This window comes from Peromyscus californicus, unplaced genomic scaffold (assembly GCF_007827085.1).
Source record: "Peromyscus californicus insignis strain IS unplaced genomic scaffold, ASM782708v3 Scaffold_6__1_contigs__length_162567912, whole genome shotgun sequence".
Lineage (NCBI taxonomy): Eukaryota > Metazoa > Chordata > Mammalia > Rodentia > Cricetidae > Peromyscus > Peromyscus californicus.
Window position 1 is genome coordinate 13,089,509 of NW_026294584.1, and position 13,484 is coordinate 13,102,992.

A 13,484-nucleotide genomic window follows, 5' to 3' on the forward strand; every position below is an offset into this window, starting at 1 on the left:
GAGTTCAGTTCCCAGCACCCACACGTGGTGGCTCGTAACTGCCACTGACTCTAGCTTCAGGAGATCTAACAACCTCTTCTCATGTTTGCGTATACATGAAAACACACACAGATATATAAATAAGAAAATAGGCCGGGCGGTGGTGGCGCACGCCTTTAATCCCAGCACTCGGGAGGCAGAGCCAGGCGGATCTCTGTGAGTTCGAGGCCAGCCTGGGCTACCAAGTGAGTTCCAGGAGAGGCGCAAAGCTACACAGAGAAACCCTGTCTCGAAAAACCAAAAAAAAAAAAAAAAAAGAAAAAAAAAAAAGAAAATAAATGTTTTTAAAGATATAGAAGGTACAGAAGTTGAACAACAACAAAAAAGATTTTGGAAGCCTAGTGCTTTTCCTTAGTTACAGGTAATAGAAGCTAACAAACGTTTCTTTCCTAAGACCAAGATTAAGAAGAGTGAACAGTGGAATACTATTATTCTTATAATTCAGACCTTGTAAATACAGCTCACAGACCTTATCCAGAGCGGCCTGAACCACGGCTTCACTTTCTGTGTCCAAAGCTGAGGTCGCCTCATCCAACAAAAGGATCTTGGGGTTGCGGACCAGGGCACGAGCAATGGCGATTCTCTGTTTCTGTCCCCCACTCAGCTGAGCCCCTCTCTCACCAACCAGGGTGTCAAATTTCTACAAATTATTAAAAAAAACAGGAAAATGTAGTAAAGCAACAAACTACTTCAGTTCACATTTCAAATCGGAATGTGATCATCACTGGAGCCTTGACAGCAATATAGTCCAGTTCTACCGCTAGTCAATAGGGTGAGCGATGTAAAATCCACAGTAAACTGGATTTCTCCTCTAAGGAAGTTCTTCTGGTTAACAGGAGTTTTCACATGGATAGTGTCAGGCCAGAGCTCTGCTCTCTGAACCTCGGGGTGACAGCGGACAGGCACAACTCACATGGGGCAGTTTCATGATGAAGTCATAGGCGTTGGCTTCCTTGACAGCTTTCTCAATCTCATCCATGGTGACGTTTTCTCGGCCATAGCGAATGTTTTCAGCGATGGTGGTGGCAAACAGCACAGGTTCCTGACTCACCACGCCAATGATTTCCCGCAGATACCTCACATTGATGGTCCTGATGTCCTGTCCGTCAATGCTGACCTGAAATAGAATGCGTGGTTTTCACTTTAGAATCACGGAGTCAGAATGATGGGCAGTGGTAACTGCTGCTGGTGCATGCCCACTCACCACGCCCTCTATGGGATCATACAGCCTCTGCAGCAGCTGGACAGTGGTGCTTTTCCCACAGCCACTGTTGCCAACCAGGGCCACCGTCTGTCCACTCTGCACCTTCAGGTTGAGGCCCTTCAAGATCTGCAAAAAGGTGAGATGCTAATGTTAGGGCAATTCCCAGACAGAGATGCATACAGAGTCTGTATGCTGGCATTTCAGTTCAATAGCATGCTGATTTTACAAACAAGCCTTTCTCTACAACCTTTTGGAAACATTTCATCTTATAGAAAATTGTCAGCATACCTGAACTTCTTTTCGAGATGGGTAACTGAAATGAATGTTTTTGAATTCCAGATTTCCTTTAATATTGTCTGGTTTGTGCCCACTCGTTGAGAAGCTGTCAATACTGGGCTTCTGCACAGAAGAAAATTATAGGTATCACTAAGTGGCAGTCATGGCTTTATGCAGAACTTTTTGATTAGCTAGAAAAAGTCATAATGAAACTATCTCTAATGGAAAATCCTTTATTAGATGGGTAAACAGGCAGGTCAGACTCACATTATCAATTATCTTGAAGATTTCATAGGCTGCTCCTCTTGCATTGGCAAAGGCTTCGATATTTGGAGATGCCTGTCCAACACTGAATGCCCCAATTAAAACTGAGAAGAAGACCTGGACAGTGTGAAGAAAAACGGCTATGTTACCTTGTTTGTCATGAGTCTCTCCTATTTCCTCTTTCATCCCATACAACTAATTAACATTTTTAAATGTCAAGGTCACCTACTAACACCAGGTGTTAAAAAAACAAAATCTCATCATTGTAAATTTCAAATATATCACCACAAAAATGTAAAGTGGAGTAACTGAGATTATCTTCATGTAATCACTCCACATTGTATACATATATCAAAACATTACACTATATCCCTCAAAGGTCATGTATGTTTTCAATTGAAAAATATAAAAATTTACAAGACGAAAACATCTTTAAACTTTTGGCAATCCCATCTAGCCTACAACACAGAATTAATCTTACCTTTTCAGTGAGGCAGTGATATACAAGCTCTATCTGAGTATTATAATAGAACATATTTCTATTTCTTCAATGACTAATCATTTTTATTTAGCTTGTGGGGGCTGTGAAATGGAAACTAACACTAAAGTGCAAAAGAGAAGACTAAGGTCCAAATCCTGGATTAGTATTAACCAGCTGTACATCTGCAAGACAGTCTTTCGGAATATTTAGTCTTTGGTTTCATGTGCAAAGACATATACGATTCTATTTGTTCTCTCTACAAGTTGTATCAGATGACATTGGCTATGGAGTTATTTTATAAGTTATAAAGCATGCAACCAAGGGATGATTCTTTATGGAATCAGTCTCCCTCCTCATCACACTGTTCCCCAAGTTTTGGAGTTATTTTGATCAAAATGTTTGTTAGTAAGGACTTGGCACTATATACTTCTGTTGGAAGCTGATGAGAACTAATATCCATTTACTTCTAAATCTTTCAGGAATCCTGTTGCTCAATAATTTGCATGGAAGGGGCTTTGCTAAGTGAGTCTGTATTCATTACTCTTTATAGCACCAACAAACAGGTCACATGATTCCTGTCACACATTTGGCACAATAGTGTTGATGATTGCTCAAACCTTAAAGCTAGTATGTAGTGCAGTTGGATGTTGAACCTATTGGGTCTGATATTAAATCTTGCAGTCTCCATTCTGAATGCTTCTAGATTGTGAAACAGCTTTAGATTCCATGAATATGAGATTGAAAGTACTTTATTCCTGGGGTTAGGACTGTAGCTCAGTGGTACAAACATATGTTAGACAATCTTCAATAAAAATAAAATAAAATCAGCTTTATAACAAAATTAAGCAGCTCATATTTCATTACAATTTAGGTTTATCCTAACAAAAACAAAACAAAACAATAAACTATTTTTGTGAATCTGTCCCTATCTAAATAGCTTCACATATGCTAGATAAAGCACAGTTCAAACAACAATAACAACAACAACAACAAAAAAAAACAAGCATTAATTATGAAATTCATATTACAAATCTGAATCCCGAGAAAGGGACCTATTTTAAGGACTCAAAGAATTATGGTTTGTCGTTAATTCCATCTCCTTATGGTTAGTCTTGAAAGACCCTAACCCTTCAGGCTTACACCCCCAAACCTCAGGAAAAGAGAAACTTCAAGCACCAGGAAATGAGAAACTAAAAATCTAGTTCCAAGGGCCACCTGACTCAGCCACTACTCAATCACCCCTGTAACAATATAACAATGTGAAAAGATTTCTGTACAGAAGGGCTTCTCTGCTCCCAAGAGCAAGAGTCTCTCTCACCTTACTGCAGCCCCATAAGGGCTTTTAAAGGAAAAACCCACAAGATTACAATTTCCATGTAATGTCATTTCGATTGATTTATGTCTAGAATCTAATTTCATAAAATCATTGTCTGGTTACAGAGTGATCACAGAGGGGGATACAGTTACATCAGTGTGCACATTTTTCTTGAGACCTCAAGGGGGGTATCAGGGCGGGAGTGGAGTTTACACAAAGGTCACAGTGGTCCTTCCTGGAACACCTGCAACTATCCCAGTCACAGTTGAGCACATCTCTTAACAGAAATCTTTTTACATTTCCTGGTGCTTGAAGTTTCTCTTTTCCTGAGGCTTGGGGGTGTAAGCCTGAAGGGCTAGGGTCTTTCAAGTCTAAGGAAAAGAAACAGACGGAATCTTCTAACAAGATACATATTTAGCTTGGTTACAAATAATTTCAATGCCTTACAATAAAATAATGTCAAGAGTAAAGTATTTTTACTTATCTAAGTTCTAAAATGCAGAAAATATTTATGATGGTGAATAATGATTGTCAACTTGACAGGACCTAGAATCACCTAGAAGGTGCCAATCCGTTTGAAAGGAGAAAGCCTAAACAGAGAAGGCCGCTGATGGTTCCCTGCTCAAAACCAACCTGCTAGGGAAGCGTTTCTCTATGACCAGCCTGAAAGGTGTACAGAGGCCAGTGCAGTGCAACTGTGGCCCCAGGACGCCAACTACACTTTGAACTGGCAATAGAACTTGGTAGCATCATCCACATGGCTTTACAGGCACCAGAGATGCAAAAGTGGTTGAGGGGGTGTGGAGGCTTGTAACAAGGTTTCAGAGAGTCTCTGAGAGAAAGTATTGTGTAGCAAGTTTGGATTCCTTGCAAGGGGGCCCTGAAAGACCAGATGTGAAACTCTAAGTGAGGCCTGTCTTGAAATGGAGACTCCAAGATGTTGAAGATGTTAGGACTGTTAGACAGAGATGCCCAAGAGGTGGGATATGTGTCCTATAGAGAACAAGCTGGAAGGATGGGGCTACCCAAGTCTTTGGAGTCAAGAGGATTTCATCAGAAGCCCCAGATGCCTCACATAGCAATGTGGGTTTTAGAAGTTTCTCTGTTTGGTTTCAGTCATGTGATCTTTCCTTACTGTCTCCATATTTCCCTTTTGGAATATGAATGCTTATTATGGGGGCTCAGTTAAAAGACTGCCTGAGTCTCAGAAGAGACTATATTTATACTTTTGGACAGATGCTGTTGGATTAAAAAAGATCATTGAGACTTTTGGACTGAATGCTTTTTGTATTATGGGACAGCCATGAGCCTATAAAGAGAAGAGAGGAAATGTTATGGCTTAAAAATTATATGTTTAGTTATCAAGTTGGCAAGGAGTAGAATTGTGATGGTTAATCTTGTCAACTTGATCGGATTTAGAATTTCAATAGAGTTTGAGTGTAAATTCAACTGTATATTTTTCTACTTGTGAACAGTAAATTAGAAAATAAAAGTGGGTGGTGGCGCATGCCTTCAACCCCAGCACTAGGGAGGCAGAACCAGGCAGATCTCCATGAGTTCAAGGCCAGCCTGGTCTACAGAGCAAGTTCCAGGACAGGCACCAAAACTACACTGAGAAACCCTGTCTTGAACCCCCCCGCCCCCCGGAAAAAAAAAAGAAAGAAAGAAGGAAAGAAAGAAAATAAAAGTGAAAATTTTAGTAGAAAGTTTGATACAAAGAAAAAAATCTCATAAAATGAAAATCCATGCTTCAGAAGTTGATAATGTTAATATTTAAGCTACACCAGGAGTTGTAATTCAAAACCCTACATTGTTATGTAAGGGATCTGGAACTCCAGATGGAAATGATAGTGAAGTTAATATTTGGGCCACAGGAGAAATTGTACAACATGTCTACAAAGAAAACTGATGCATTTAATTTCCTTTCAGCTCTTTAACCTAATAATGTATGTCTCTAGTATCTAATACTCATTCAAAGTATATTTTTTCAACACCACTCAATTCCATTAGAACTTTTAATGAGCTGCTTCTTTTTTGGTTCATGTATAACTTACAGTGAGCACTTGTCCAATAGAATATTCTTTCGAGATGACCAAGGAAGTCCCATACCAGAATGCCAGAGCATATGATGCATAGATAAGAAGAAAAGCTGCACCCATGGAAATGTTGGATGTAATCGCTTTCTTTATCCCAAGTCTTTTAGCTTCTTCTAAGTTGTTATTGTACCTAGGAGAAAGAAGGAAATAATTATGTAGACTTGCAAACCTTATGGAAATGTGTTAGTGTAACATGAGTGTTAGTGATCAGTTAGAATGTACCCAACCCTGTAGGATACATGTATTTTCTCCACATATTGACACTATGATACGTTATTCCCCATTTTATCCTCTTCTTGTAGAAAGTGATATTGAAGTGTGGAGAGAGTATTTTTCTTGTGGGAGTCTATTAAAGTTCTCTCTTTCCTCTTTCTTTTTTTTTTTTTTCCGAGACAGGGTTTCTCTGTGTAATCTGGCTGTCCTGGAACTCACTCTGTAGAAGAGGCTGGCCTCAAACTCATGGAGATTTGCCTGCCTCCTGAGTGCTGGGGTTAAAAGAATTTCACCACGACTGCCCACCCAGCCTAACAGTTCTGTTTATGTAACATTGAAATCAGGGAAGCAATATTTAGCTAGCTTCTAGAAGAGAAGGCACAACAAAACAATTATTTTTCATTCAATGAATTTAAATTAATTAATTAATTAATAAAAGAGATTTAATGTTAGAAAATCCTAAACACAAGAAGGTCATTTAAGTCTCTACAATTTAGGGAAGCTTTCAGACAGTTTTCTTCCTATCTAGCCTCCTTCTGGGATCATTGGAATGACCAATCACAGGATAACACGTCAGGGCACATTTAAAACTATGAAATGCCTAGCACAACAATTAGGGTGTTTGGCCATCCCATCACCAGAGTAGGTCAGTTCGGGCTGTCTCTCGACCATTGCCGGCAGTCTGTTGTGTGGGTATCTTTGTGGATTTCTGTGGGCCTCTCTAGCACTTTGCTTCTTCCTGTTCTCATGTGGTCTTCATTTACCATGGTCTCCTATTCCTTGTTCTCCCTCTCTGTTGTTGATCCAGCTGGGATCTCCCGCTCCCCCAAGCTCTCTTTCCCTCGACCCTCGCCTTTCATTACCCCCACTCATGTCCAGGCTGTTCATGTAGATCTCATTCCATTTCTCTGTCATTGGGCGATCCCTGTGTCTTTCTTGGGGTCCTGTTTTCCGGGTAGCCTCCCTGGTGATGTGAGTAGCAGACAATTCATCCTTGTTTCATGTCTAGTATCCTGCTATGAGTGAGTACATACCATGTTTGTCTTTCAGAGTCTGGGTTACCTCACTCAGGATGATTTTTTCTAGATCCATCCATTTGTCTGCAAACCTCATGATGCCATTGTTTTTTTCTGCTGAGTAGTATTCCATGACTAGGCCCTGGGTGGATCTCTGGGAGTCCAATTAACGAGAATGAGGAGGGTTTATATGAGCGAGAATTGTTGAGACCAAGGTTGGATAAAGCACAGGGACAAATAGCCAAATGAATGGAAACACATGAACTATGAACCAATGGCTGAGGGGTCCCCACTGGATCAGGCCCTCCGAATGGGTGAGACAGTTGATTGGCTTGATCTGTTTGGGAGGCATCCAGGCAGTGGGACCAGATCTTGTGCTCATTGCATGAGTTGGCTGTTTGAAACCTGGGGCCTATGCAGGATTGTTTGGCTCGGCCTGGGAGGAGGGGACTAGACCTACCTGGACTGAGTCTACCAGGTTGACCTCAGTCTGTGGGGAAGGCTTTGCCCTGGAGGAGATGGGAATGGGGGGGGGGCGTTGGGGGGAAGGTGAGGGGGACGGGAGGGGGGAGAACAAGGGAATCCGTGACCGATATGTAGAACTGAATTGTATTGCAAAATAAATTAAAAAAAAAAAAAAGAAAAAAAAAAACTATGAAATGCTATGCGATATTTTTGCACTTAAATAAGCTATAGAAATTATCTTTCTCCCATAGCAATTGTAAAACAAGTGACTTACTAACAATACTTGGCTTTTTTACTAGCATCCTCACCTTTCCTACTTTGCACACACTGCTTACGCATCCTTTCTAGTATTTGTCAGGCCATGCGTGCTGTGGTCGGGGAAGGGGTGAAGCACAGTAGAATACAACGTGCAGCAAAGACAGGAAAGAGGCCTGTCAACAGCCTTGCAACTGATCCGATTCATGGCACAAGTCAGAGAGAATGCCTCGAGACAGTGCTTCTCAACCTTCCTGATGCTGTAACCCTTTAATGCAGTTCCTCATGTTGTGATGGCCCCAACCATAAAATTATTTTCATTGCTACTGTTATGAATCGTAATATAACATCTGATATGTAACTCCCAGAGAGGTGGCGACCCACAGGTTGAGAACCACTGCCTTAAGACAATACAAGGAACAGGGAACAACAAGAAGAGCAAGAAGGCAGCAACACCACCATACAGAGTTGGTTTCTACTGACAGATACTTTTCCCTCCAGGTCTAACAACTTAATGCTTCTTCTCAAACTACAGTTCAAGTACTTTCAACCCTCAGAGAGTGGACAATTAAAGGAGAGTGTCCATAGCTTTACTTTCATTTGCGAGCATGATGGTCAGATAATAAAAGCTAATGGGAACCAGAGTTAGAGAAAAGGACAGACCTTTACAAATACAGATAAAAAAAGAAAATATTAGGGAACTAGGTAAGGTCACTTTTGAATCTTACTCTTTGTATCTCTTTTGTTGGTTTTTGAGAAAGGGTCTCACTCTTATTCCCAGACTACCTGGAACTCAATGTTTTCCTGCCTTACCTCCCAAGTGCTAGGATTACAGGGTGTGTGTCACCACACCCAACACTTTATGTTCTTTATTTGAACTCCTGACAAACCACAAGAGTCTTCATTGTCTTGTAGAAAGTACCTTACAATTTTTAAACTTAAAAAAAACCCATATTTCTGCATAGAATTCCTATTTGGGGAGGGGGTCTTTGCTCCATTAAATATATAATTATATGACTACTATATACTATCAATTTTTTTGAAAAATTCATTTAATCAGTAAGCACACCAAAAGTTCAAACCCTGGTTCTTGTCCTGGTGACTACATTTTTTAGCTAGTTACTTCACCAAGGCTATGATAACACAACACAATGGTTACATAAAAATCATATCTACTAAAGACTAATTCAGAGAGAATTTTATAGTGATGAAATATATATATATATATATATATACACACACACACACACACACACACACACACACACTCAAGTTAGCAGTTATAATCTTTGAGCAAAAAAATTATTTTTAAGAAACATGTTTCAGTTGTGTGTGTGTATGTGTGTGTGCGTGCACACATGCACACATTTCAAGTTAGAAGATGACCTATGATATATTTAATAATTCACTTGGAATATTTTACATGACAACATTAAGAAACTTAAAGACTTATTACCCACACTCTATCATCTCTTTTATTTCTGTTCTTGCTTACCGAGGCTAATGTTGAAATAATTTCACTGATAGGATGGTGTCCTACGCAGCCAGAGGAAACATTGGCAAAGGAAAAATCAACAAGCAAAAAATATCCATTTAGATACATACAGGTACCAGATAGGTACAAATACCAGACAAATACAGATAAGTGAAAATAAAGGGGTAGAAGAGAAAATTAATAAACAAGACTGCATTTATATAGGTCTTTTTAAAGATTAGTTTTTAAATGAACATGTCATTGATATGAAGCAAGACATAAAAATCATCCATTCATTAAAGGCTATAGTAGGGAAATGATAATTAAAAATGAGTGTGTACTTCAGCAACATAGCAGGATACAAGATCAACTCAAAAAAATCAGTAGCCCTCTTATATACAATGGACAAAGAAGTGGAGAAGGAAATCAGAGATACATCACCCTTTACTATAGCCACAAATGACATAAAATACCTTGGGGTAACACTAACCAAGCAAGTGAAGGACCTATATGACAAGAACTTTAAGTCCCTGAAAAAAGAAATTGAAGAAGATGTCAGAAAATAGAAAGATCTCCCATGCTCATGGATAGGCAGGACTAACATAGTAAAAATGGCAATCTTACCAAAAGCAATCTACAGATTCAATGCAATCCCCATCAAAATACCAACACAATTCTTCACAGACCTGGAAAGAATAATACTTAACTTCATATGGAAAAACAAAAAACCCAGGATAGCCAAAGGAATCCTGTACAATAACACAACCTCTGGAGGCATCACGATCCCTGACTTCAAGCTCTACTGTAGAGCTACAGTAATAAAAACAGCTTGGTACTGGCATAAAAACCGACATGTGGACCAATGGAATCGAATTGAAGACCCTGACATTAATCCGCACACCTATGAACATATAATTTTTGACAAAGAAGCCAAAAGTGCACAATGGAAAAAAGAAAGCATCTTCAACAAATGGTGCTGGCAAAACTGGATATCAACATGTAGAAGGTTGCAAATAGATCCATATCTATCACCGTGCACAAAACTTAAGTCCAAGTGGATCAAGGACCTCAACATAAATCCAGCTACTTTGAACCTGCTAGAAGAGAAAGTAGGAAGTAGTCTTGAACGCATTGGCATAGGAGACCACTTCCTAAATAGAACACCAGTAGCACAGACTCTGAGAGAAACAATCAATCAATGGGACCTCTTGAAACTGAGAAGCTTTTGTAGAGCAAAGGATACAGTCAACAAGGCAAAGCGACAGCCTACAGAATGGGAAAAGATCTTCACCAACCCCACATCTGACAGAGGACTGATATCCAGAATATATAAAGAACTCAAGAAATTAGACATCAAAATACCCAACAGTCCAATTAAGAAATGGGCTATAGAACTAAACAGAATTCTCAACAGAGGAAACTCAAATGGCCGAAAGACATTTAAGGAATTGCTCAACATCCCTAATCATCAGGGAAATGCAAATCAAAACAACTCTGAGATACCACCTTACACCTGTCAGAGTGGCTAAGATCAAAAACACTGAAGACACCTTATGCTGGAGAGGATGTGGAGCTAGGGGAACTCTCCTCCACTGCTGGTGGGAATGCAAGCTTGTACAACCACTTTGGAAATCAATATGGCGCTTTCTTAGAAAATTGGGAATCCATCTCTCCCAAGACCCAGCTATACCACTCTTGGGCATATACCCAAGGAATGCTCAACCACACCATAAGAGCACTTGTTCAGCTATGTTCATAACAGCATTGTTTGTAATAGCCAGAACATGGAAACAACCTAGATGCCCTTCAACTGAAGAATGGATAAACAAAATGTGGTACATATACACAATGGAATACTACTCAGCAGAGAAAAACAATGACATCATGAGGTTTGCAGACAAATGGATGGATCTAGAAGAAATCATCCTGAGTGAGGTAACCCAGACTCAGAAAGACAAACATGGTATGTACTCACTCATAGCAGGATACTAGATATGGAGCAAGGATGACTTGTCTGCTACTCACATCACCAGGGAGGCTACCTGGAAAACAGGACCCCAAGAAAGACACGGGGATCGCCCAATGACAGAGAAATGGAATGAGATCTACATGAACAGCCTGGACATGAGTGGGGGTAGTGAAAGGCGAGGGTCGAGGGAAAGAGAGCTTGGGGGAGCGGGAGATCCCAGCTGGATCAACAACAGAGAGGGAGAACAAGGAATAGGAGACCATGGTAAATGAAGACCACATGAGAATAGAAAGAAGCAAAGTGCTAGAGAGGCCTACAGAAATCCACAAAGATACCCACACAACAGACTGCTGGCAATGGTCGAGAGACAGCCCGAACTGACCACCTACTCTGGTGATGGGATGGCCAAACACCCTAATTGTCGTGCTAGAAACCTCATCCAACTACTGAGGGATCTGGATGCAGAGATTCATGGCTAGGCCCCGGGTGGAACTCTGGGAGTCCAATTAGTGAGAATGAGGAGGGTTTATATGAGCGAGAATTGTTGAGACCAAGGTTGGATAAAGCACAGGGACAAATAGCCAAATGAATGGAAACACATGAACTATGAACCAATGGCTGAGGGGTCCCCACTGGATCAAGCCCTCTGAATGGGTGAGACAGTTGATTGGCTTGATCTGTTTGGGAGGCATCCAGGCAGTGGGACCGGGTCCTGTGCTCATTGCATAAGTTGGCTGTTTGAAACCTGGGGCCTATGCAGGGTCACTTGGCTCGGCCTGGGAGGAGGGGACTGGACCTACCTGGACTGAGTCTACCAGGTTGATCTCAGTCTGTGGGGAAGGCTTTGCCCTGGAGGAGATGGGAATGGGGGGGGGGGGGGCTGGGGGGAAGGTGAGGGGGACGGGAGGGGGGAGAACAAGGGAATCTGTGGCTGATACATAGAACTGAATTGTATTGCAAAATAAAAAAAAAGAGTGTGTAATTAACAAAACAGTGCCCTAGAAAATATTCTCAATTATTATGAAGAAAATTTTAATTATGCAAATAGCTATTTGCATAATTGTGCAAGTAGCAGTTTTAGTTAGGCAAATAGAAATCAATACCAACAGAGAAAGATTTATAAGACACAAGTGAGAAAAAACATACACACAAATTTTGGGTGTGGGAGCATTCTTTGACAGGGTCTTACTATACAGGCTCAGGCTGACCTGGAACTCAGGGTCTTCCCACCTCAATTCCCCCAATGCTAAAGTGATAGGCACAGGCCACCATACTCAACAAGAAAGTACTTTTTGAGAACAACAGTGTCTTATTTGAATTAATTGCATTCACAGTTATGGTTAAATTTCTATTACAAAAAACGTAAATTCCTCATGCACCAGCTATTTTGAAGAGAAAATCAAAGACTGATGTTGACAGCATATAAGAGAGAACTAGAAAGAAAACAGAAAGATTATATTTTGTCTAATAATAATCTGGAGCTAGCAGGATGGCTCTGTTGCTGTCAAACTTAACAACCTGAGTGTGATCCATGCAACACCATGGTGGAAGGAGAGAACCAACTCCTGCAAGTTGTCCTGTGACTATAGTGTGTACCCATTTATATACACATGCACATACCAACACACTCTGACATATGTACCCCATAGTAAATAAATTGAAAAATGTAATTTAAAATCTTTAAAAAAATCTTGTCAATTCTAATTCCAGCTCCAGAATCTAGTAACTTCCCACCACCTTTTTGTCCCTACCTCAAGATCAGGTTAACATAATCCCTTTACTTGGATCATGGCATCAGCCCTCCCATTGTTCTCTGTGATCCCACCCTTTGATGCTCTCATCTACTCAGCAGGCCCCGTCCAGACAGAGAAACAGATGTATAAACCCTATGGATAGCTACTCCTTAGTTTCACACCTTCAAGACTAGCCAGCCCATACCCTTGGAATAAAATCCCATCTCTTCGCTATAGCCCCCAGATCCTGGCCACACCCCAATCTCCCTCCACTGACATGAGCTCCAGGCTCACACACCTGGTAGTATATCTCAAAATACACCAAAGCTTTTGCCACCTCAGAGACGTTGGTAGACTGTCCTTCCTACCCATGCAATCCCTATCCCTGCTTTTGAAGACCTTCCTCACCTCAGTTCTTACCTAGATAAAATCTCCTTCAACAAGAATTCTCTGACCACCATACTTAAATTTTCCCACCTTAGCATACTTGTTTGATCTTTCTGGAACACTTAAAAACTATAAATTAATGTTCCTCTCAAGTGTACCCCTTTGACTCTTTACTCTTCGTTGACAAACCATACAGCCTCTAACTGTGCTACTAAATATGTGTTCCTTTGCAGTTGTCTATGCTCTTTCTCCCCTCTCATATGAGTTTATACTTCATGAGAATATGGGCTACATCTG

General features: G+C 40.6%; 1 protein-coding gene across 3 annotated transcripts in view; it reads right to left on the reverse strand.

Annotated features, from left to right (window-relative positions):
- LOC128098531 (ATP-dependent translocase ABCB1) overlaps positions 1–13,484 on the reverse strand; it is a 165,019-nt gene that overhangs the window by 33,167 nt on the left and 118,368 nt on the right. For all 3 annotated transcript variants that reach the window (XM_052719763.1, XM_052719764.1, XM_052719762.1), the window contains 6 exons: positions 5,634–5,805; positions 1,787–1,900; positions 1,532–1,642; positions 1,244–1,369; positions 953–1,156; positions 509–679 (listed from right to left, as the gene is read on the reverse strand). In XM_052719763.1, the coding sequence (XP_052575723.1) occupies positions 509–679; positions 953–1,156; positions 1,244–1,369; positions 1,532–1,642; positions 1,787–1,900; positions 5,634–5,805 (898 nt within the window). The remainder of the gene's footprint in view (positions 1–508; positions 680–952; positions 1,157–1,243; positions 1,370–1,531; positions 1,643–1,786; positions 1,901–5,633; positions 5,806–13,484) is intronic.